At 40.9% G+C, this 23,943-nt stretch overlaps 3 protein-coding genes across 3 annotated transcripts; 1 reads left to right on the plus strand and 2 right to left on the minus strand.

Moving 5' to 3' along the window:
• The first annotated feature begins 431 nt into the window (after positions 1 to 431).
• LOC120770225 lies at positions 432 to 1,704 on the plus strand. The gene is made up of 3 exons (XM_040097505.1): positions 432 to 809; positions 873 to 938; positions 1,009 to 1,704. Exons 1-3 carry the CDS (start codon positions 514 to 516, stop codon positions 1,307 to 1,309), a joined length of 663 nt encoding a protein of 220 aa, XP_039953439.1. The 5' UTR covers positions 432 to 513; the 3' UTR covers positions 1,310 to 1,704.
• Positions 1,705 to 1,911: 207 nt separating this feature from the next.
• Positions 1,912 to 23,555, minus strand: LOC120770775. Its single transcript, XM_040098357.1, has 22 exons — positions 23,385 to 23,555; positions 18,524 to 18,790; positions 18,058 to 18,449; positions 17,783 to 17,989; positions 17,464 to 17,718; positions 17,232 to 17,403; positions 16,803 to 17,167; positions 15,593 to 16,743; positions 14,833 to 14,973; positions 12,313 to 12,413; positions 11,863 to 12,242; positions 11,502 to 11,702; positions 11,189 to 11,446; positions 10,963 to 11,128; positions 10,549 to 10,886; positions 9,576 to 10,485; positions 6,954 to 7,142; positions 4,208 to 4,599; positions 3,931 to 4,143; positions 3,618 to 3,872; positions 3,385 to 3,556; positions 1,912 to 3,320 (listed from the first exon to the last, which is right to left on the minus strand). The coding sequence occupies exons 2-22, from the start codon at positions 18,690 to 18,692 to the stop codon at positions 2,062 to 2,064; spliced, it is 7,686 nt and encodes a 2,561-aa protein (XP_039954291.1). The 5' UTR covers positions 18,693 to 18,790; positions 23,385 to 23,555; the 3' UTR covers positions 1,912 to 2,061.
• On the minus strand, positions 9,411 to 12,555 carry LOC120770224 (spondin-1). Its single transcript, XM_040097504.1, has 7 exons — positions 12,313 to 12,555; positions 11,863 to 12,242; positions 11,502 to 11,702; positions 11,189 to 11,446; positions 10,963 to 11,128; positions 10,549 to 10,886; positions 9,411 to 10,485 (listed from the first exon to the last, which is right to left on the minus strand). The coding sequence occupies exons 1-7, from the start codon at positions 12,482 to 12,484 to the stop codon at positions 9,526 to 9,528; spliced, it is 2,475 nt and encodes an 824-aa protein (XP_039953438.1). The 5' UTR covers positions 12,485 to 12,555; the 3' UTR covers positions 9,411 to 9,525.
• Positions 23,556 to 23,943: the final 388 nt, after the last annotated feature.

The raw sequence follows: 23,943 nt of genomic DNA on the forward strand, positions 1-23,943 counted from the left end.
TGGCTATACACATATTGAATTTATACTAAAGTTAATACATATACATATATAAATATAAATAAAATGCAAAATGTAGTTCACGTATAACATATAAATAACTTAAATTATGCAGTTCCCTACTAAACATATACGTACATATACACTAAAATATCTACAATGCAAACGAAAAACCAATAAATAACGAATAAATCAAGATTTTCTGCAAATTTGAAAAAAAAAAAATCAAACTTTTCTTATTATCAAAAGAAATCTGTTAAATGTATTGTATTCAAAATTAACTTTTAATTTTTTGCTTTTAACAACTAATTTTTAGAACATTCTTATATTTGAAATAGACAATCGCAACACAATTTATCGATGTTTGTTATCGATAAGAGAATACTGTGCCATCATTTGAATCGCTTTGACAGCTGTTTTTACCAGCTGTTAGCTGTAAGGAAATAAAGAAACAAAAACAAAAGTGAAAATCAAATTTTATCGCGAATTTTCACAACAAAAATATTTACTTAAAAAATGAATCTGCTGCTACAGAGATCAACAAGAACCTTACTCTATTCTTTGGTTCAACAAAATGTGCAATTAGCAGCTTTTGTGCGTACTAAAAAGACAAGTGCACCGTCACCCGCCAGTAGTGCAGGAGTTGCGCAGCAACATATCACGAATCCTTTGTCCAAAATAACACTTGTGCAACCCAATCAAAGTATGACAGTGACAACGTTTAAGGAGGCACAAAAATTAGCCAAACGTCGTGAGTTGCATTTGGTTAAACAACAGGATTTCGATACAAAGACGCAACGTGCTGTTTACAAGTATTCATAAAAATATAGAAATAATAACTATAATCCACCAATTGTATCAATATCTACTTATAGGTTGGTTACCGCTGCCGAAATGCTTTCTGAGGATGTGGATGAGAGCGCAGTAGATAAAAAGAACAGGTGATACATTCGGCTATACTAAATATATTCGTATACTAAAACCAGTACTTGCATTTTCTTTATTATACAGCACCGAAAAAAAATCTGAAAAATCTCTGACACTTGGTTCGCGCATAACCGAACATGATTTGGCGTCACGTTTGAAACACATATCCAAATGGTTGTCGAAAAATCACGAAGTCTGCGTACTCATACAAGGCAGCCCCGATGATATTGGTAAATGCGAGCGTATATTGAAAACTATTGAACAAAGCGTTAAGGAACCGGAAAATATTGGACGAATTGTACAGAAACGCATCAAGGGTTCACATATTAAATTTAATATTTTACCAGTACCTAAGCCAACAGGCGAAACAGTGACGCAATCATGACAAGTAATGCCCGTGCTTCGGAGCCAAATATTAACCGGTGCACGGTGCTATTCCACGCAGCTACTTACGCAGCGTGCTGCGCAAATATCGCAAGACTTTACTAACACTAAAAGTCTTAGCTCATCATTTAGTGATGAAAACAAAAAGCCAGTTATTGTGTTCGGTATTTTCACGGTTATGCTATTAGTTTCGAAATATTTCTATTGGTTCAAGTTGAAGAAAAGCAGTAAAGCGCAAAGATAAAATATTTAGTCGAACTTCATATTGTTATTTAAAATGCTCGCCTCATTTTAATTTGAAAAGAATGCATAATATTATTTTTAACCTAACCTCAAAATTGTAAATTGCTTTAAGTTCAAGGAAAGTAAATATAAAATAAGCATATGCATATGTTATATAATGTGCGTTATTGGAATTGTGGAGATACTTGGGAAATTCGAGAATAAAAAAATTGTACAAACGGACCAAAGATAACAGATATCAAGGGGCTGAGTCTCAAGGATAAGTTCTTTCCCAAAATTGATGATAATTAACTCGAAAATAATTTTTTGAAAAGAATTTTCTTGGAAAATCCTTTTTGTATAAAAATAAAAACCAAGACCTTTTCGGTTTTTGGCACACGTCCGTGACTGCCGTTAATTATGTTAAATATTTACGAAATATAAATATTCGAAAAATAATCAATTTGAAAATTAGCTAATGTATCAAAAACAAAAATTCTTACAACTAAAACAAATTGAAACAATCATGTCTTAAGTAATACCTAAATATCTAGATTTTTGTTTCAACGCGTTTGGCTGGTAACAGCTCTGTTTTTGCTTGCGACGCAATAAGAATTGAGTTCTCGGCGGCCGACACGTCTCCTCACACGCTTCTAAGGTGGTGAATTTATTTTTATTCCTATCACACTTATCCGCGGTAAAGAGCATGCACATGTCCTCGCAATAACTGTAGAACCAGTAGTTTTTCAAGGCTATTTTTTCTTTACAGTTATACACTTTGATCGATTGAAGGCAATAATATGGTATTTTGGACTGCTTATTGTCAGGCTCCTCGTCATCAACCGGATTTCGGCGTGCATTAGGACGGCGGTTGCTGCCACGCCCTTTCGATCTGCCAAAATAATCTTCTTCCACTTGCTCCTGCTCCTCCTCTTCGTCTTCATCTTCATCTTCATCATCCTCTTCATCTATTTCCTGATTTGGTCGGTTGCCACCGCCACTGTAGCGATTACTGTTACTAAATCGACCTGGCGTTCGGTTGCCAGTATTTTCATCTTCATTAGGTTCAACTTCGTCAACTGTACGAAATTCACTAGAAGCACCTTTACGGCGTCCTCCTACATTATAACGGTTGTTGTAACCATAACGATTGCCATAAGTATTCGCTTCCTTATTAGCATCTTCATCTTCTTCATCAGCATCTGCATCTTTCTCGCCTTCTGCTTCATCCTCTTCTTCTTGCGCTTCTTCGCCCTCCTCATTCTCGTCATTATTTTCACTTTCTTGTTCCTCTGCATTGATGGGTCTCATGTAGCCGTAACGATTACGCCCACGACTTTGTTGCCTGTTACTAAATCCTGGTCGTTGTGGTTTTTCTTGTGCTTCCTCCACTTCATTTTCATTTTCAGCTGTTTTCTCATCATCCTGTTCATCCTCGTTCTCCGCCTCAGCTTCAGTGTCACCTTCATTTTCCTCCTCTTCCGCTTCGCCTTTTGCCTCATCGTTGCCTCCATCTAACTCCTCTTCTTTCTCTACTTTTTCAAAGTCATATTCGCCATACCTATCGCGGTCTCGCATTCGATTTAAGCGTCTTTCGGCTCTGCCACATTCTTCTCCCATACATGTGCGATCTTGTCGTGTCTCCACCTCACACTTGAAAATTTTGGCCAAATCCGGCTGTTTGTAAACGCGCGTACGAAATTGCCGACCCTCTCCGCATTTAGATGTGCACTCGGTCCATGCAGTCCAAGGGTGTGTGAAACATTCGCGCGGCACGTCCAGATTATTGGCTGTAAGTATTTAAAATAAAAATTATTCGAATACTGCGTTTCCAAAAACTATTCACAAACTTACATTCTTCATCCTCACACAAACGTTCATAAAGTCGTTGACGTTTAATCTCTAATATTGCTAAGGGTTTAATTTTTCCGCCATTCTCGTCGAAAAATGGCGAGCGCGGATCATTTGGCAAATCGGAGCGTATACGTTGTATAACCGCGGCCGGAATTTGTGGCTGATCTGGCGACTAGAAGTGATAACTAGGCAGTCACATAAATATATCGTGAGATTATATATGTTCGAGTTACCGTATAAGAAGGTCCCGCATCGGTGCCGATATCCCACGGATATAATGTTACAGTTTTCTGTTCAAGCCACGTACAATTGCTCATGCAGAGCTCTAAGCCAGAGACACCGACAATCCAATCGGGTGATGGATCTATTTTGGAAGCTAATGACAGCAGATGATGTTGCGGATCGGCACGTATGGAAGCCATAGATTGTCCGTTCAGGTTGGGAAAAGCCGGACCACGCGCCTTAATAATGGTGCGTATTTTGCCTTTCTACGCAGGACATAATATTATAAATACTCACTGAGAAACACATACATATTACAAGTACCTTAAAGTTATAACTGAACTCGCGCTCCAATGTTTGCGCCGCACCATGCTCCGCAAACTCTTTCATACCTTGACTGGCCAGTTGCCCATATTCCCAAAAGCGATAGTCCTCCATATGCGATGAGCCTATAATGTCACTGAAACGTGTTATCCAACCTTTTGAAGGGAAGTCTTTCGGATGATGATTGCGCGACCAAGTGCCTTTGAAAGTGAGCTAAACAGAAATTTACGACTTAGTTAACAACTTGAAACTTCAGCGCATTCACCTTTTTGCTCACCTCATAGCGTGCCTCGTCGCAAGCGCAACATTTATTTTGATTCTCACTCAGCGGCGCACTTTCCACTTCGTCTGTGCTTTCCTCACAAATCTGGCGCGTTAGGCCGCCATCGTCCATGTGCCAAACTTCACGATGTTGCAACAGTGTGGTGCGTATGAGTATACAACCGCTGCCTGGTTTATCCGGCGCCACCCACATAACATCGATGCGCGCCTTCGGATTCGTATTTGTACTCTCCACCATATTTATACAATTGGGACTGTAGCGTGTCTCCACCGGATCTATCAGTTCAAAGTGTCCAAGATCTTGTGTATAACCTGGCTTGCCATCTTTACTCTCTAGCGCAAGCTTGAAACTAATGAAACGCAGATCACTGTAGGCTTGGATTGTGACTGTGTGTTGGTGGGAAGTTGGAAAAGAGAAAAAAGTGTAAGTTTAAAATGTTTTTTTGTACTAATTGGAGCTGCTGAGAAAACACATTTCCACGAAGTTTCGTTCCCATCACATAGAAAGTACAGGGAAGTAGACATGAGGCAGACGTTGGAGCACGTCCTCTGCTTATATACGGCCTTATCAAGAAATCGGCTTGGATGTCTGGGAACTACACAGTTCAAGCGACTGAATGAAGTTTCGAAATTAAATATCAAGTCTCTATTAATCGTTGCTATCCTGCACGTCGTAAACTTCAGCTCTTATTATCAATGAACTCCATCCGGCATTATAAAGGACTTTTATTTTACTAATTGAAAAAGCTGAAGAACTAAATTTCCACAGAGCTTCATTCACCGCACATAGAAAGTACAGGAAAGTGGGATTAGGAGAGACTCTGAAGCACTGGAGTCCTTCCGCAGTGGAAGCTAACCTAAACTTCTTTCACATCAGCCTATTTAGTGTACCGATCAATTATCACTTTATCAATTGAAAAAAACCATTCATGAACTCTGCAGATGAAGTTCTATAGAAAAGCTTTGACCAGTGTGTCGGACTCGATATGTGATTTACATTTACGGCAACGCAATTCATTCGACCCCAGAATGAAAGGACAGTGACAAGATCTAGAAGTGAAGGTACTTGATGTGTAATTGCGGACGTGGAGTTTGATTTCCCTTTACGGCGAAGTTGGAACTCATTTGAAATGAAAAGTTGTGGAGAAAAATAGAACCAACTTTCATATAGATATTCGAGTATTCAGAGCAAAATCTACGAGACATTTAAAGCGGCAATTGAAAATACAAAGATCTAGAAAGCACTTTGTTTATAAACAAAAAATCCGCGTCAAAAAATACATACATACATTCGGATGTAAATAAGTTTGTGTGTAATCAAAGGAATTGATTAAGCGCCCTTGATTTTTCTGGAGTCTCAGAAATGTAGTAATTTATTTATTGCCTCATCGTAAGTGTGTAAGAAAGTACGACTGTACGGAACTTTATTTGTTTAGAGTGCTAAGCGAGGGTGGTTTGATAATTCTGTATTTCTTTCGGACCGTTTTTTACTTTGTACATTATTGAAGTCGTGAAGAAGAACCTTCGTTGCAAAGTAGGCTGAAACCTCACGTTGTCATAGTGAAAGATTGCTTTTTCGTTCGCTAAATCTGGTCGTCCGCCTCGAGCGTTTCAATGAGCCATCTTTGATCTATTTATCCTGTGGTTCTAAGGTTGTTATTTTAACCGATATGTCTACACCATTTACGATTCATTGGCATTTAGTATTATACTGATAGGTGTACCCGATGTCGATCTTTTAGGGTGAGTTGCGCAAGTTTATAGCTGAGTTCCACTCAATTAGTGGCATCAACTCAGCTGTGATGGCTATCATCTTAGATGAGTCAAGCCCTTTCATTTTTGGAATATATCGGCGAAATTCAGCTCTAACGACAGTTCCCTGGCTATTCGCACTTAAATAAATTTTCATAAGCTATTTTTTATGAGATTTCGAGGGCAAGGTTTTGCGGAAGTTTTTTGTTTTTGGAGCTTTGCGCATTGGCAACCGCGAGTATCGGATTCGATGGAACGATTAACTGTGCGAGTTCGACGACATTGACATAGTTCAGCGAATTAAGAGACGGCGGCTACGTTGGCTAGTTTATGTCCTACAAATGGATGAAAACACTCCAGCTGTGAAAGTATTCGGCGCAGTAACCGCCGGGGGAAGCAGAGGATGAGCAATAACTCCATTCCGTTGGAAAGACCAGCTGGTGACGGACCTGGCTACACTTGGAATCTCCAATTGGCGCCTAATTGCTGTTGTAAACTCGGCTTAAACCGCGTAAGCGCTGTGTACGCCAATAAGGAAGAAGCTATTTTCAAATCTAGCAAATCGGCGTCTTCAACATATTTTATTCAAGCATTCCTCAGTTAGCAGCAGTTCTTTTCAGTGCATTTCAAAAAATTATTAACCTATTGCACTACCCTCATATTTCGTGCAGCCTTCTAGCAAATACATAATATGAAATATGCGGCGTCTACGCCGCTTGATAAGCCAGACTTTATACTCCAACAACACTTAGCAACTATTTTGAAATTTATATGCACCGTATGCATAATATACAATATTGTCTTGCCGTTGGCGCGATTTCTATTTCGTAATTTTCAAGTTCACGGTTCGTCCAATCAACTCTGATAATGTCAAAGCCGAATTTCAATGCACTCACACACATTATTGATTAGTTTTTATTGTTGTTTCTTTGCTAAAAACACATGAATTGACCGGATATTCGACAAACACTTCTACCAACGACACTCACCGTTATATGATTGTCCCAAAATATAGGTTTGCGGATTGTCACTAATTGTGACTAAAAAATTCTCATCTACCGGCATTTTGTCGTTATTTGTATTTGTCGGATAACGGCTACATATTATCGCCACTGACTGCCTGACGGCTATAAGTAACAGTACGTAAATGGCTTGGAGCCACAGCATTTTCACTAAAACTGTTGTTTATGCGATCGATTTGAAAAGTGAACTGAACGGCTCGGATGCTGTTGAGAGCGCTTCAAGTGAAGATTGTGTTTTTTGCAAAAACAAATGGTGATAAGTACACAGTGGAGGTCACTAAAATGAGAAACAAACAGAAAAAAATATTAGGGACGATACAAACGAGAATAAGTATTCAAAAGTGACTTAAACTTTATTGTTTCTGAAGGAAAGTGGGTGTCATATTATCCACCATCAAGTCTCTAAATTATGCCGAGCTCAGTCTGACATGGTACTGATATAAACTAAAATTAGAAGATGACGCCAGATATTCTACTTAACCGTATGATTTTATCCTTCATATCTTCTTAAATAGCTTTGGAATCATTGGACAGTGTAGATCAGCTCTAAATTTAGTACTTCATTGATGTTAGGTCCTGTCATTAACGTTACCTAACGAAGGTACTCCAAGTTTATGTTTTATTTCTATTTTGTGTCGGAGATGTTGAGCGGATCGAAACAAGCCAAAACTTTATAGAGCTCTCGTGGTTCTATGTTGTTGTTGTAATAGCATACCATACCAATGTTTTCGAATATGCCACTGAATCGATAGCCTTTGTCTAGACATAAGGCGAATTTCGTACGACGACATTGACATAATTCAGCGAACTAAGACCTCCACTCCGTTAGAAAGACCAGGACCTAGCTATACTTGGAATATCCAACTGGTGCGAAACACGAAAAGGAAAAACAACTGTTGGCTATAACCGCGTAACGACGTCTACGCCAATAAAGAAGAAGAAAAAATAACGCTAAAACAATAATCAGGTGATGAAATATCAGCACAGAACTTGGATCAATCGAGCTGTACATAGTATTTCATTTAACTTCGCTTGAAGCGTAGGACCAAATTAAAAGCGTTGAAGTCAGTCCGACATTTTGCGAAGAGAGATAAGCTATTTAGATTAGTATGAGAGTCCTTCAAGTCGGTTTCTGCCATACGTCGCCACAAAATTTTCGGACGTCCGCAATTCCTAGACCCTTGTGAGCTCTGTAAACCCCATTGTCCCCAAACTGTCTTCATTTGATTGTTAGCTCTATAGATAGTTCGTTGGTTTTTTGGAAATAGATCTTTTTTAGATATGATAAGAGGCCACCAGATACTTAAGATTTTTCTTAAACACTAGTTTGCAAAAGACTGCAGTTTAAGGACCAGTATTCATACGTATAAGAGTACTCTCTTCACACTGGAGTTAAAAATACGAAATTTAGAGCTGGCTGAGATAGATTTACATAATCAGATGGTGTTTAACTGAGCAAACGCACCACGTACTTTGTTTATGCACTCGCCAAGCTTATTTAGATGTCATTATTTTTACTGCCAGTAGAGCAATATCATCCGGGTAAGACAGTGCTTTCAGATGTTTCATGCAACACCGTGTTTGTTTATTCTTCCTCTTCCTTATTGGGTTAGACATCGCTAACGCGGTTATAGCCGAATTTACAACAGCGCGCTGGTCTTTCTTCCTTTTCGCTGTTTGGCGCCAATTGGAGAATCCAAGTGCAGCCAGGTCCTCCTCTACCTGGTCTTTCCAACGTAGTGGAGTTCTTCCTCTGCCTCTGCTTCCCCCGGCGTATTTTCATTCATTCGGATGACATGTCCTAGCCAGCGGAGCCCTGTCTCTTAATTCGCTGAACTATGTCAATGTCGTAATATATATATTCTCTCTCTCGAAAACTCGTAATGCCGACTCATCAAAAGTTGTCATCGTCCATGTCTCTGCACCATATAGCAGGTCATAAATGATGAGTAACTTGTAAAGTTTCGCCTTTGTTCGTGGAAACTTCTCAATTGCTTACTAAGTCCGAAGTAGCACCTGTCGTAAGAGTCTTATAACTTGAAGGGCCCTGCTTACACATAAGGAAACTTGGTATTTATGTCTTTAAAGGTGTACGGAAACATGTGTGACGTAACTCCATTTTAGTTTTCATAGCATCTTCATTAATGACACAAGTGATTCGACTCCTCTGCCCACCACTGTACTATTCAATTGAATCTTATAGAAAATAAGAGGGGCCAGTATTGCTGATAAGGCGATAGCTGGGCGGCCTATCAATGAATGGCACCACTAAGCGGTAGTTTAAATCGAAAGCGAACTAGTACTTGTAGTATTCAGAACATTCAGAAAATAAAAAAATAGATTTTTCGCGAAAAAATGCTTATCTCAAACATGAGAAATGAGGAAATTTAAACAAATAAACAACGAACGGTTTTGTACTGTTGCTGTATTTATTTATTTTTGAAAACGTATTAAAAATATCTACAAAAAATGTGTTGGTGTACCTCGTACCCATAAACCCGTATGTGTATAATAATATATTATTAATCAGCTAAGCTTTTCACTTATACGAGTAGTTCTTTATATTGCCGACGTAATAGTTTTGTTTACGTTTACGATTTTTGCGTCCGCTCTTCTTTTTCGGTTTCTTCACCAACGATTCCGACTCACCGAATTGCCGACTCCAGCCGTTGTCATTATCCTCATCCCTATCCGGCTGACTTAGATAGAGACTGTGCGGCAAGAGACAGGTGCCTTCACATGCCGACAGTGTTCTGAATTTATTTTTATTTTCATCACAACCATCGGCGGTAAAGATTTGACATTGGCGTTCGTCCGCGTCGTAGAACCAGTAATTACGAAAACCTAAATTAAGGCGATCACAACGCGTTGTTCTTGCAGAGGGTTTTTCAAAACAAAATCGTTGCAGCACATCGTAATTGTTTGGATCACTGGCGCCCACAAGTATAGCTTTATGTCCATCCTCATCGTAAACTTCACGTAAATTAGAGTTGTTGTCTTCATCGTCGCCCTCGTTGTTGCGATCGTATGAATCATAGCCGGTTGCAGAGCCGCTATAACGATTTCGTTCACGTCCACGCACGAAGCCACCACGATTGCCATATGGACGATTGTAGGCATCGCCAGCATTCAGTGCATTATCGTTATCTTCAAATTGCATATTATCATCTTCTCCACCTTGAGCTGCCCGATCGGAATCGTCGTTGTCACCCCAATCAGTTTGGCGTCCGTTGTAGTATGAATTTGTGCGCCTGTTTGCCAACTCCGGGCGACGACGTCCAAACAATTCTGGCTGTGGCAGTCGGTTAATATCGCCCTCAACATTTTCTTCTTCTTCTTTGTTATCATCATTCTCGCCATTTCGCTCAACATCTTCCACAGCTAAGTTATCATTGTTATTTTCATTGACGTCTTCATCGCGATCTTGTTGTGTTCGCCGCGTACCACAGTCGCGACCTTCACAATCTCGCCGTTGCTCTAGCTCTACAGGGTTGTCGTTCTGAAAAGTCACTTATTATTCCAAAAATCGTGTGCTTCGTTCTGATATTTTCAATCAACTCACCAAGCATTGTTCGCGTTCATACGGATTGACATACTCACGGCTACGTGTCATGTACCCACGTCCACACCGCCTTGAACATACGCTCCATGCCGACCAATGCGTCAATTCGCAACCGGCAGCTTCACCATCATCAGGCTCTAGCTCTACGTCGGCTACACGGCATTGTTCGCCAACACACCTTTGTGCTTGCTCCAGCTCTACCTTACAACTGAAGCTTGCCGCCAAGACGGGATCTTTATATGCGCGCGTACGGTATTGTTTACCGGGACCGCAACGTGTTGTACACTCACTCCAAGCGGTCCATGGGTGTGTTGCACATTCTAATGGCATTACTTCACCTGGTATTTGTAGAGAACAAGCAGAAATAATTAAAAACTTAGCTGGTTCAGAAACCTATTATGAGCTTTCGCATACCCGAATCACATTCGCGTTCGTATAACTTCTTGCGGCGCACATACAAAGTAGCCAGCGCTTGCATTGGCTTGCCAGTCTCCTCATAAAATGGCGAGCGCTGATCATTCGGTGAGGTGGAAGTTATGCGACGCACCACGTCTGGCGGTTTTTGCTGCTGATCTGCCGACTGCATATACATTTTAACTACAATTTGTGTCGTCACAATGCATTTCCCACTTAAACTTACCATATAAGATGGACCAGCATCGGTGCCAATATCCCAAGGGTATAAATTTAACACTTTCTCATTAACCCAAGTGCAATTCTCCAAGCACAACTCCAAACCGGCAACGCCTAAAATCCAGTCCGGCGAAGGTTCAATTTTCGACACCAACGAAATGACATGGTGTTGTCGGTCGACGCGCACATTAGCTAGCGTGGTGCTGACAGTATTTTCGCGATATATAATGCCCGGTGCCTTGATGATCGTGCGTACATCGCCGGACTGCAAAATAATTATTCACTCATCTTATTTAAGTGCTGTGATTACGAAGCGTTACCTTGATTTCCCTTTCCAACTGCAGTGTGGCGCCATGTTCTGCCATCTCTTGTAGACCAGGGCTCGCGTACTTACCATATTGCCAGAAACGGTAGTCTGGCGTATGCGATGCACCAATGAGCTCACTGAAGCGTGTGCGCCAAGGTTCTTTCGGGAAATCATGTGGATGTGTATTGCGGCTCCATTTACGCTCCACAATCAGCTGAAAGCCAGAAAAAAGCAAGCACGTCTTGATTAGTGCTTGTTTACAAGAGGCCAGTTTGAGCGCAATGCGCGCTCTCAACTCGCGTTATCACTGTTTTTTAAGCTCTCTGGCAATTTACTGCCTGCTTGTTTAGACTTTTTACTCCACCACCACCCACCTCGTATTTTGCCTCATCACACGCGCAACACACATCCAATGCCGGCGTTTGACTGTTGACTTCGTCAATCTCTTCCGCACAAATGCGTTTCGTAAGGAAACCGTCGTCCATATACCACACACTGCGATGTTGCAGCACCGCCGCCTTGATGAGTACACAACCGCCGTTTGGCGCCACCCAACCAACACTGACACGTACTTTTGTATTCGCATTTGTACTTTCGATCATATTCTCGCACAGCGTACTGAAACGCGTCTCGGCCTTGTCGATGATCTCAAAGTAGCCGATCGTGTCGGGCGTAGGGCTTATATTATCATCTTCACTCTCCACAACCAGCGTGAAGCTGAGAAAATTGAACGCGATGTCAACAGATAAGCTTACTGAAATTATTATAGTTTAAATAAACATTTTTTTTTTAATAAAAAACTTGTGTATAATGCTTGCACTCACTATTATAAGTCTGTCCTGGTATGAAGGTCTTTGGATTGCCTTGGATCAACACTTGAAAGTTCTCATCGACCGCGGAGCGTTCACCGGTGGCACCTTGCGGTCTGCGATCACAGATTTGCCATGAGTCGCGTATGATTACTGATACCAACAACAATTGCAACCACGTGAACATGGCGCACACGTTTCCAAAGCAGTTTCAAAACAGTTCTCAAATATTTACCGCAATACCTACGCTCAGAAAAATCCAGAAACGGAAGTAAATTCGTAAATTCGCAATGTCACTGACTTGCCTAAATTTTTTTTGTTCCGTTCGTAGTGAAAGCGTCACAGTAAATGATGTTTGGCTGCGAATAGTGACTTGAGTTAGGTCCAAATTGTTGTGGCTGCGGAGAGCGCCTATGTTACGCGCTCTACCCCGTGATGCCTTCGGCCAACGTCGAGTTGTGTGTTGACGAAAAATATTTATTCTTTTTAACTTTTAATTGTACGGCAACCGAAATTGTGTCATCAGCTTATCACTTGTACAAAAAATTAATAGCATTTTTGCGTCTTTGGCGCCTTTAAGCTTACTCACGCAGTTCCCTCAAGCAGACATTTGTATAAGTACGCTGTTTATAAGAGTAATTAATAATGAAAACAATAAAAAGATCGCGAAGTCTTAATCAATTTGTGGGCATGCGAACATATTTTCGGCATGCGTTATGATCAGCGCCATAGCTTCAACGGTAGCGGCTCTCTAACAGCGCTTGAAATAATGTGGAATTTCGAGTGACGAAAATTCTTTAGCGAGAAGCTCTTTTAACAAATTACGCGCGCTGATCTTGATCTTGAAATCGAAACGTTAATTCAGGTCAGAGAAATAAGACTTCCCTGCAAGAGAGAAATTTCAGTAAATCGGTTAATTTCCGCATCCGAATATAAGATAAAGGTATCTTTAAAATATTGGCGTTCACCATTGCCGAGTGCATTGAGCATTAAAATATGAAATGGTGGGTCGGGAGTTCAAAAACTGGATAATATATCATCTGAACAAAATATTGCCCAAATCAGTCTGGATCATTTTTTTATTCTTAAATGCTGTGGTCCACAAAATAGTTTTAGGTGGCCATCAACTGAAGTTGATCGAGAGGCCAGGCAATCTAGAAATATCAACTGAACGTGTACCTTCTATCATTGATGAATTTTAGGTGAGAAAGCGCTATGCAAAGTGGGTGCCGCGCGAGCTAACTTTCGACCAAAAACAACGACGAGTTGATGATTCGGAGCAGTGTTTGGAGATGTTGGATGATGGATGAAACATGGCTCCCTCATATCACTCCGAAATTCTTTCGACAGTCAAGCGAGTAGACGGCACACGACGAAACCGCAACAAAGCGTGGAGAAACCCAACAGGCGTCTGTATTTTGGTATGCGCAAGCACGATGGTCCTTCATAATGATCGTGAAACATGAGGATCATCAAGGACGGAATCGCCAAAAAACTGCGGTCTGTAAAAACAATAGAAAAAAATCCATGAATTGAGCTTCAAATTGCTTCCGGATCCAACGTATTTTCCAGATTTGGCCAACAGCGACTGTCCAAATCTCAAAAAAATATGGGCAAAATATTGAAGCCACGCTCATAAATTGTTAATCCTTGCAGAAAAAAAAAACTGGTTCCAGAAATCGGAACTAGTAATAGTCCGTAGGTGACAAAAAGAGGGAGAATTTGGTGGGTGTGGTAGTACATTCCACTCAAGCATAAACGGCTTTAGGCGAGCAATAAAACTAGTATGAGGCTTCGCAAGAAACACAATATATTTTCTATTGATCAAAACCTGCCTCTTATGTTTGAGTGCATCACTCAAATTGTCCAGGTCGGCAAAACCGATCCCTTTGAAGCCCCACTAAACAAGCAACATAACTTTTTTGGGTGACTATCGACCTTCGAATTGGTTTTAGCTGATTCATCCTTTTAAGACCATGATCCCTTCACTTTTTATTCTTGTAAACAAACCACTTCGCGTTTTTCTTATATAGAGAGTGACTTTCAAATCACATCACTTCGCGGTGTGAGCGTCATCCAAACACTGGTCAGCCACGCTGCCTGCTTTTCTTATATAGAGCCATAAGGCAGCCAGCAACAGTTGAAGTCACTCGTGGCTTTAAAATCACATCACTTCGCGGTGTGAGCGTCACTCAAGCACTTGCCAGGCACGGCGTCGGCTTTTCTTATATAGAACCAGCTGGCAACCAGCAACGGTTGAAGTCACTCGTGGCTTTAAAATCACATCACTACGCGGTGTGAGCGTCACCCAACCACTGGCCAGGCACGGCGCCTGCTTTTCTTATATAGAGCCAGCTGGCAGCCAGCAACGGTTGAAGTCACTCGTGACTTAAAAATCACATCACTTCGCGGTGTGAGCGTCACCCAACCACTGGCCAGGCACGGCGCCTGCTTTTCTTATATAGAGCCAGCTGGCAACCAGCAACCGTTGAATTCACTCGTGACTCACATCACATCACTTCTCCCAAGCACCACCTTGCATTGTAAGTAATACTGTGCTTCAAAAGTGGATCACTTTGATGTTTGGTGAGCAAATCACAGTCGTTAATGAGACGCAGCAAATTTTGTTCTGTAAGTGCATGAGGAACCCATATGTCAAGCATCGAAACTAATGTGCTTGTGAACGGTTGCGTTAGACCAATTTAAACTTTTAGCAATCTCTCGAGGTGTTATGCGACATTGGCTTCAAGAGGCCTTCCAGTACGTGGTGCATCCTCAAGTTCGAAATTGCCGGAACGAAATTTTGCAAATATATTTTTCCATTGGCCTTCGGTCAACACAACTTCTCCGTACACAACACATAATTTGCGCCTTGCCAGAACAGCTGTTCTCATCAAATGAAATTACTTAGTTAACGACCCAACATTATGGTTCCTTACCGAAACAGTGATATTCCAAGATAATAAATAGTTAGGGGCAATCAAGGAGTCAGTAAAGCGCTGGGAAATAACTTCAAAAATTGCACTTACGAATACATAACACACGATTTTTTTTTTAACTAAACTCTTTATTTGGTTAGACAAAAGATCGATGCGTGGGATCTACTACATATGTGAGTATTTCTTTAGATATTTGTATAACTACACATTACTAATACAAATTAATCTACGTTAAAGCACTAGTAAAAGCACATGGATTAAATATAGAATTTATAGCTCTCTTGGGCAAATAATTTGGAAGAGCATTATTTTGCTTGAAACAGTTTTTCACCAAAACTCTTCATCCTTGGTATTACCACTCACTATCCTGATCGTTACTCTCCAAGAGACACGGCATCACGGTACATTTTTCCACACGCACACGATCCTTACATTTGTAGCTGAGTTCGGTGTTGAGCAGAGTTCTTGTCTGCTGACGCATGGAATTGTCGCCGCAACTCGCTGTGCATGGCGTCCAAACCGACCACTCAGAGTAACGACAATCGTCTTTCTTCGGCAGCTGTCGTGCGCTCACATAACTGCCACGATTGCGGTTTACAACGTCATAGTCGCTGGATTCGCCAGTGTTGCCACCGAAATTAATGCCGCCACTAATTGTGTAGACTTCATCGCAGCTTTGATAGCATTTCTCCAGGCGTACCAAATGTTTGGGACACGGTTTGCCACCGTATTTAGCGCGTCGCAGTACGCGTCGCGTTTTTATTAACATACCCTCGCCACAGGTCACATTGCATGAACGCGCATCCCATTCGGAAACGATACAATCGACGGGTTGTTGCTCCAAGCGTAAACTTTCACTTTGCAAATCCAATTTTTGACGTGGTTGCCGACAGGTTTCCTCGCACACCTCCTTCGAGGGAAACTTATTTTGATTCTTATCGCATTTATCAGCCCAGTACAGCGCGCATTGATCGGTGGGATAATCGTAGTACCAATAGTTGGTAACATCGCCATCACGACATGGACTAATTTTGAGACTGGCATAACAAAAGTGTGGCACGATAGTATCGCAAGCGGGGTTTGTACAATTAACGATTTCCTCACGTTTAATATGGCGACACGGATTGGTACCATCCGATTTGGGATTCACCACGCCATAAACCTCATCATTATTCCAGATTTTACGTTGTCTTTGACGATAACCAACGCTGCCGCAAGGACCTATGCATGGCGAGAAGTCAGACCACGGTGACACGCCGCATTCTGGCGGTATGTAGTCCTCACGTTTCTGACTATAACTTTTGAATTTTCGAAAACCATTGTTGTTATCGCCATAAAATGAACTTGTGCCTTCGCTCAACTCATTCTCGACAGCATTGCCTTCTTCGGCTGGAGTTTCATCACCTTCACCGTTCGGCTCAGCTTCAGCGCCACCATTACCCAGATCGCCACCACATTCAGGGCCTTCGCATTTGCGCGTCTCCTGTAAACGCACCCGACTCACTTTCTGTTGAATAAAACGGCATTATTTTATTTTTTATTTTATAAAATATAGTTAGCGCTAACCTGACACTTCTTTTTGGCACGCGGATTGAGATAATGACGCGTACGTACTATGACGCCCGCACCACAAGTGGCCGAACAACTGGACCATTCGCTCCAATCTGATATCGCGCATTCGGGATTTTCATGTGGCCCAATTTGCACGTCACTTGGATTCTCACCTTCCTCTGCGTTTTCTTCATTTGTACTACCGCATCTGCGTCCATTACAGGGTTGCTCCTCGCGTAAAGCGCTGCGACATTTCGAACGTCTCGCCACTGCGGGTTGCTTGTAATCGCGTGTACGTTGCTGTGTGCCTGGTCCACATTTGGCGCTACACTCACTCCAATGACTCCAAGGATAAGTGGCGCATTCCTCAGACTCATCTTCTGCTTCGACAAAGTGTGACATTTAGTACCGTAATATAAAAGATGCAATAAAGTAAACACTCACCTTCTGGTTTTGTACATGTCTTCTCGTACAATCTACGCCGATTTATATGCAGCGTAGCCAGCGGTTTCATAGGCGCGCCAGTGGGATCATAGAAGGGTGAGCGTGGATCATTTGGAAAATTCGATTTGATGCGTCGTATCACATCGGGTGGCACTTGCGGCTGATCGGCGGACTGAAAGTAAGTGGTACATGGCTTGGGAATTTTGTCCAACTAAGCTTTTTTAAAACTTACCATGTAGGATGGTCCGCTATCTGTGCCCGCATCCCATGGATAAAGGTTATGTATCTTATTTTCGACCCATGTGCAGTTGGCTAAGCATAGTTCTAAACCAGAAATGCCAACTATCCAATCCGGTGATGGGTCTATCATGGACACCAGTGATATTAAATGGTGTTTCGAGTCCACGCGAAAAACTGCAAAGGTTTTACCCGTCACATTCGGATAGGAGATACCGCGCGCTTTAATGATAGTCCTTATTTGGTCACTCTATGCATGAAAAAGGTCAGATGTTTCTCACTACCAGCATTGTCACATAAACTAAGCGTCTTACCTGATCCTTCAACTCGCTCTCTAGCGTTCGCGTCGAGCCATGTTCGGCCACTTCGCGCAGACCCTCACTCGCCATCTCACCGTAAGTCCAGAACCTATAATCGATAGTGTGTGAAGCGCCAATGATATCGCTAAATCTGGTGCGCCAACTATTGGCGGGAAAGTCCTTAGGATGCGTGTGACGTGACCACTTGCCTTCGAAAGTGAGCTGTGGTATCAAAAATAGAAAAATTAAAAGAAATTTGGCATAAAGTATTTTCAAACACAACCACCCACCTCATACTTCGCCTCATCACATGCACAGCAAGGATCCATTATAGTCGGTTGTGTATCGACGTCATCTACCTCTTCCTCGCAAATGCGTTTCGTTAAAAATCCATCATCCATAAACCAGACATCGCGGTGCTGCGTCACAGTGGCCTTGATGAGCACGCAACCATTACCGGTAGTTGACGGCGCCACCCAAGTTACTACCACATGTGTCTTCACATTCGTGTTGGTGTTCTCCACCAGATTCGGACAACGCGGACTGAAACGTGTCTCTGCCAAATCGGTAATCTCGAAATAACCCAATCTACCGAAATCCGCCTGACCGTCCGCCTCATTGGCGCTCTCCAAAGCCAATATGAAACTGATGAATGACAGATCATTGTAGGCGGTGAGCGTGACTGCGGCGCACATGAAAGAATGTTGTTTAATATTATTTGGTATTTATGGTATATAGAATTTCTACTAGTCATACCATTGTACTTCTGCCCCGGTATATATGACTGCGGGTTTCCGGCTATCGATACCATGAAACTCTCGTCGACTGGCGATTTGGGCGTTGTTGTGCCTGGCGGTATGCGGCTACAGCCGAGCGCTATATTAATTGTCGCCGAAATGGAAATTATCAATGCTAACCAATTCATGTTTTTCCGCTCGATTCGCCTTTGAGTTGCAACGGGTTTTAAATGAATTTCTAGAGACTTCCGGTTATTGTGCAACGTTTGTCTTTTGGTTATAGAATCTGCAATGTTTTGTGCAATGTTTCAAGTCTATAACAATATATCTACTATGTATATAGTGATACGAGTATTATATAGAAATTGGTATGTTAATATATAAAGGGTGACTTGTTTGGATCAGCTCGGTCGCATGAAAAAAGAATGAAACAGTGAATGCTAGTGAGGTAGGGAAGAGCGAGTTGGAGAAATCCGCACCGATAACATCACTGATCTACGGGTTATTATATTAAATTTTGTTTTTTTTTTTTGTATTGTCTTAATCTTCTTATGTGGAAGATTCTTTAATCAAAAAAAAAAATTCCGAAAAGAACCAATGGGAACTAAGAAAAGATGGCATCAAAAGTACTCCCCTTTTGGGGCTCTTTTCGGAATCTAGTTTTATTTGAGTGAATTTTATTTATCTAAGTAGGAAACTTAAAAACACTCCATATTAGATGTAATTGGTTTTCTTCTGAAAATGATTACTAAAAGGTCCAATCTGATGGATAATTAAATGCGATCCAGCACTTTGTGTCATGCGGCAAATTGAGGGTCCCTAAAGGTAGATTGCCTCCGAATTTTGATGGCAGAGGAATGCTCGGTCAATGACAAATGATCTGCCATCATTTATTAGAGATAAGAGCTGAAAGAGATGGAGCTTTCAGAAAGTTTCCCCTCACAGAGACTCGTAAAAGAGTCAGTGCCAAGAATGACGTGAGTAAAAACGAGCTACCTTTCTTACTTGTCATATAAAAAGCACATTTGAATTTTGAAGTGGAGCTTCGTTCTTTGGTTTTGTGTAAGGATCACTGCTGTTTTGCAAAATTGTTTGAAAGAATAAAGAAGTTCGAGAAATTGACCTTCGAGTTCAATGTAATACGCTCTGGTATTGTTTCTGAAACGATCGTGCCTAGAAATCGCACTGCTAGACTAAAAGATGGCTTGTTCAATTGACTTCTTTCAAGAACTGTAATTTCTTCGAAAATTGCAAGATTAGTGTTGGTCAGCCATGTATGTTGGCTCATTATTCCGGTTTAAAAAGATCTTTTAGGAGTGTTTCCAAGAAATATTGCTGGATTTCTTGAATGGAGAAACTTGAGAGGTCTAGGTACTAAAATATATCTTCTTGGACTGACTTTATCGCTAAAAATGTAATTTTTTCGGAAATGTCAAGATAATTGTAAGTCAGCCACGTATGTATGCTCATTATTCCGGTCTAAAAAGTTTCTAAAAATGTCTTCTGGCGTTGTTTATAAGCATAATTGCTACATTTCTTGAACAGAGGATCGTGAGCGGCCCTTGAAATCTCATTGCTAAACTAAAATATGCCTTGTTGGACTGACTTTTCCAGTAGAACTGTAATTTCTTCGGAAATAACTATTGTTGGTCAGCCATTTATGTTGGCTCATTATACTGTTCTAAAAAGGTCTTTAGTAGTCGGTTACTGTACATAGTCAACAAGCCTATACACTATGTCGAACTGCTAGACGGCATTTTCACTCCATTTGTATGCACGGTAGTCAAAATTCCTGTGCGTTAGCATGACCGAGAATCGAGGAAAACGGATAACCCTTTATATCTAACCATTGGGATTCGCGTTAATTAATTGCTTTCAATTAGTTGTAATGTCATTTGATAATGTGCAAAAACATATTATATGGTATACGCAGTTCCAGAAGCTTCCCGCTGTCTGCTTGGAGCATGAAATTATTTTAAAAATATTTTTTTATTGGCACTTGTGCTGCTATTTTTAAAATGCATTGCACGTGGTGTTGTAGTAATCTTTATATACATCTGTAAGCATATATGATATAAAATATAACCAATATATTAATTGAAAAGTCCCCGGCCTGAGCAGAGAGGATGATGAAGGCAGTGAACGCCCAAAAAGGTTCTAACGGATGAAAATATCAAAAAAGCCCGCAAAATATTATATAATTTTGGATGATCGTAAAGTTAAATTGTTCGAGATAGCAGGCACTCTAAAGATATCAACTGAACATAAACAACATATCATTCACGAATACAAGGTTTGTCCGGAAAGTGATAGGACTGAGACGATTTAAAAAAAATTATTGAACCAATCGTTACAATTCTTTAAAAACTTTCAAAATAAGCTCCTTCTGCATCGATGTAGTGCGATTTCCAAGCATTGAAGTCGTCATGGAAGGCATTCTCCGAAATAGCTGCTTGGTTACCCTCTGTCGTCTCAAAGTGCCGTGTGCCACTCAGAAATTTCCCTCTTTGTCTCGGGATCATACTCGCCACCTGCGGTAACGTTTTTAAAAAATTGGGTGTCTCTTTCACACATGTTAAAATTTTCTTGGCACAGTTCCACTTGCCGCAATTTCTTGTCGTCAGTGAGCACTTTTGAGATCATCTTCGCGCACACCTTGCGCTCACACCTTGCTCCGTCCCAATGTTATGAACCACAGATTTCAATAAATTTAACATCTGGGCAATGAAACGAATACTTAGTCGACGGGCTGAGTTCAAAACTTTGCGCAAACGATTCACATTGTCGGTGTTTGTTGAAGTCGTAGGTCTCCCAGCACGTTCTTCATGAGCCAACTCTTCCCGGCCCTCCAAAAAGGCATGGTGGTACCGAAGCACACCACTTCTTGCTAAAGCAACATCTGGGTAAGGCTGTTTAATCATATCAAATGTCTCTTTCGCAGATTTACCAAGTTTGACACAGAATTTAATCGCGTACATCTGCTCTAACGCTGCATTATCGGCTTGCAACACTCACAAAAACACGTCGCGCGAAAATGTTTGTCCTGACTCTCCAGGTGCTCGTAGACAACTGACCAGCCGTTCGTTCGTTAGCTAGGAATGCTCTCTACCGTCGCGGCGGAAGAAAATCAGTACTATTACTTTCCGAACAAATTCTATATTTGGGTATGATAAAGCGCTGTGCAAAGTGGATGCCACGCAAGCTTACTTTTTGGCTAAAAAGAACGACGAGTTGATGATTTGGAGCAGTGTTTGGAGATGTTCGAGCGCAATAAACCCGGGATTTTGCGTGCATATGTGACTATAAATGAAACATGGCTCCAAAATTGAACCTCGAAGTTCAATCGATAGTCATCCGAGCGGACTACACAGCACAAAGTTCAAAGTGTGGAAAACGCAAGGCTGCCAGGTTATGGCATCTGTACTTTAGAATGTGCATGGAAAAAGGTTTATTAACTGTCTTGGAAAAGGGATTACCATCAACAGCGACTATTATATAACGTTATTGGACATTTTAAAGCACAAAATTAGCGAAAAACGGCCGAATTTGAAAGGAAAGAAAGTAATTTTCACCAAAACAATGCGCCATGTCACAAGTCAGTCAAAACGATAGCAAAAATCTTTGAATTGGGCTTTGCATTGCTTCCGCATCCACCGTATTCTTTAGGTCTGGCCCCAGAGCGACTTTTTTCTGCTTTCAGAGCTCAAAATAATGCACACTGGGCATAAATGTGCGATAAAGAAAAGGTGATCGCCGAAACTGAGACATATTTTGAAGCAAAGCACAAATCGTACTACCGAAAATGGTATCGAAAATTTGGGGTTACTTATAATCAAAGTATCACCCTTGAAGGTAACTAAAATGCGACAAAAAAGCACCCGAAAATTATAATGTTATTGGTAGATCAGTAGTGCGTTGCGACTTTTACAATGGAAAAAAATATCAAACAAAGAGTTTGTCTAAGATTTTGAATGCGGAAACGTTGCGAGTGTTGAAAAGGCTTTCAGTGATTCAGTTTTATCAAAAACATAAGTCTATGAGTAGTGTAAAGCCTTCAAAGAAGGTCGAGAGATCGTTGAAGACATATCTCGTTCTGAACAACCTTCGACCTCTTCAACTGATGAAAATATTAAAAAGTGAAGGATATGGGTCTTGAAAATCGTTAGGTAAATGTTAGAGAGATGGCAAGTGGCCTCGACAGCTCGCGAGTCCGTTCGTACGATTTTGGTTATTTTGGTTGATATTTTAGTATGAAACGTGTTCTTGCACGACCCGTCCCAATGAAGCTGATTTTTTTCAAAAATAATACGATTGTGACCGAATTCAAAGCCAAAACCGCAATGAATACCGTATTCACCAGGTTTGGGTCAGTGTGATTTACTTTTTTGTTAAAATGTAAATTGAATATAAATATCGAATTTTGCAAAAAAAAAATGTATTTCACTAAAGTACACCGGAGACTTTTCAATTGACCTGTTACATGTTGTTACATATATACACATTTTGTTGCTAATTGCATATTTTCCATAAATTTTGTTGTAAATAATATTTTAGCAATAACAAATTTCAAAACTAATCACCAGCTAAGCACATAGACACATAGAAATATTTGTAAATATACATATATGCAAGTACGTCAGTGGGATTTCGACGCCTGTTTGTTGGCACATTCAAATTGATTAAGTGTGATTCAATTGAATTTATAACACAGCTATGCATTTTGTTTTTGTTTTGGCTTCAATTCGACACTTTTCAATCTTTGGACGCACCCCTTTCACTAGTGTGGCTTCCGCAAAGCACAGTTTCAGTAACATAGCACGCATAACACACACATACACGGTTGCAACAATAAATTATGCTTTTAAGCATAAGTTACCTACCAGCTAACACTATACCAATAATATTATAAAGATTCTTTAAAAGTATATATATTTTTAATTAAATAAAAATTGCCACTTTCACTTTGCACTTCCGCAATACTTGCACTCTTGCGATTTTCCGCGTTTTCCTACACGTCCGCTCGCCAGTTGAACCGCAACTAAGGTGCTACTGCACTATCAATTGACCGCTGCAGGCATGCAGGCTGATGTCTGGGGCTCCCTATGGCTCAATTAAGCTAGGCGCTCTAAAAACAAAACCGTTGTACCCCATCGTATTGTGCCTAAGCGATAGGCATTCAATGAGTCGCGGAGTGTTCCATGAATGAAAACATTTATGCAGTGAAATAAAACAACACTCGCGCTGTGGATTTGCATATGGTTGTAAACGTAGTCCTCTCACTATCTCTCTGCTTTAAGCTGCATTCGTACTGAGAGTCTCTCTTTAGTCAAGCTTGCAATGTTTTAAAAGTATATATGCGCTGCTAGTATGAGTTTTGTTTACATTTTCTATTACCGTTAATCAAAATATCACGCTCTCAGATAGGGTATTCATTTACAC

This window comes from Bactrocera tryoni, chromosome 3 (genome assembly GCF_016617805.1).
Source record: "Bactrocera tryoni isolate S06 chromosome 3, CSIRO_BtryS06_freeze2, whole genome shotgun sequence".
Lineage (NCBI taxonomy): Eukaryota > Metazoa > Arthropoda > Insecta > Diptera > Tephritidae > Bactrocera > Bactrocera tryoni.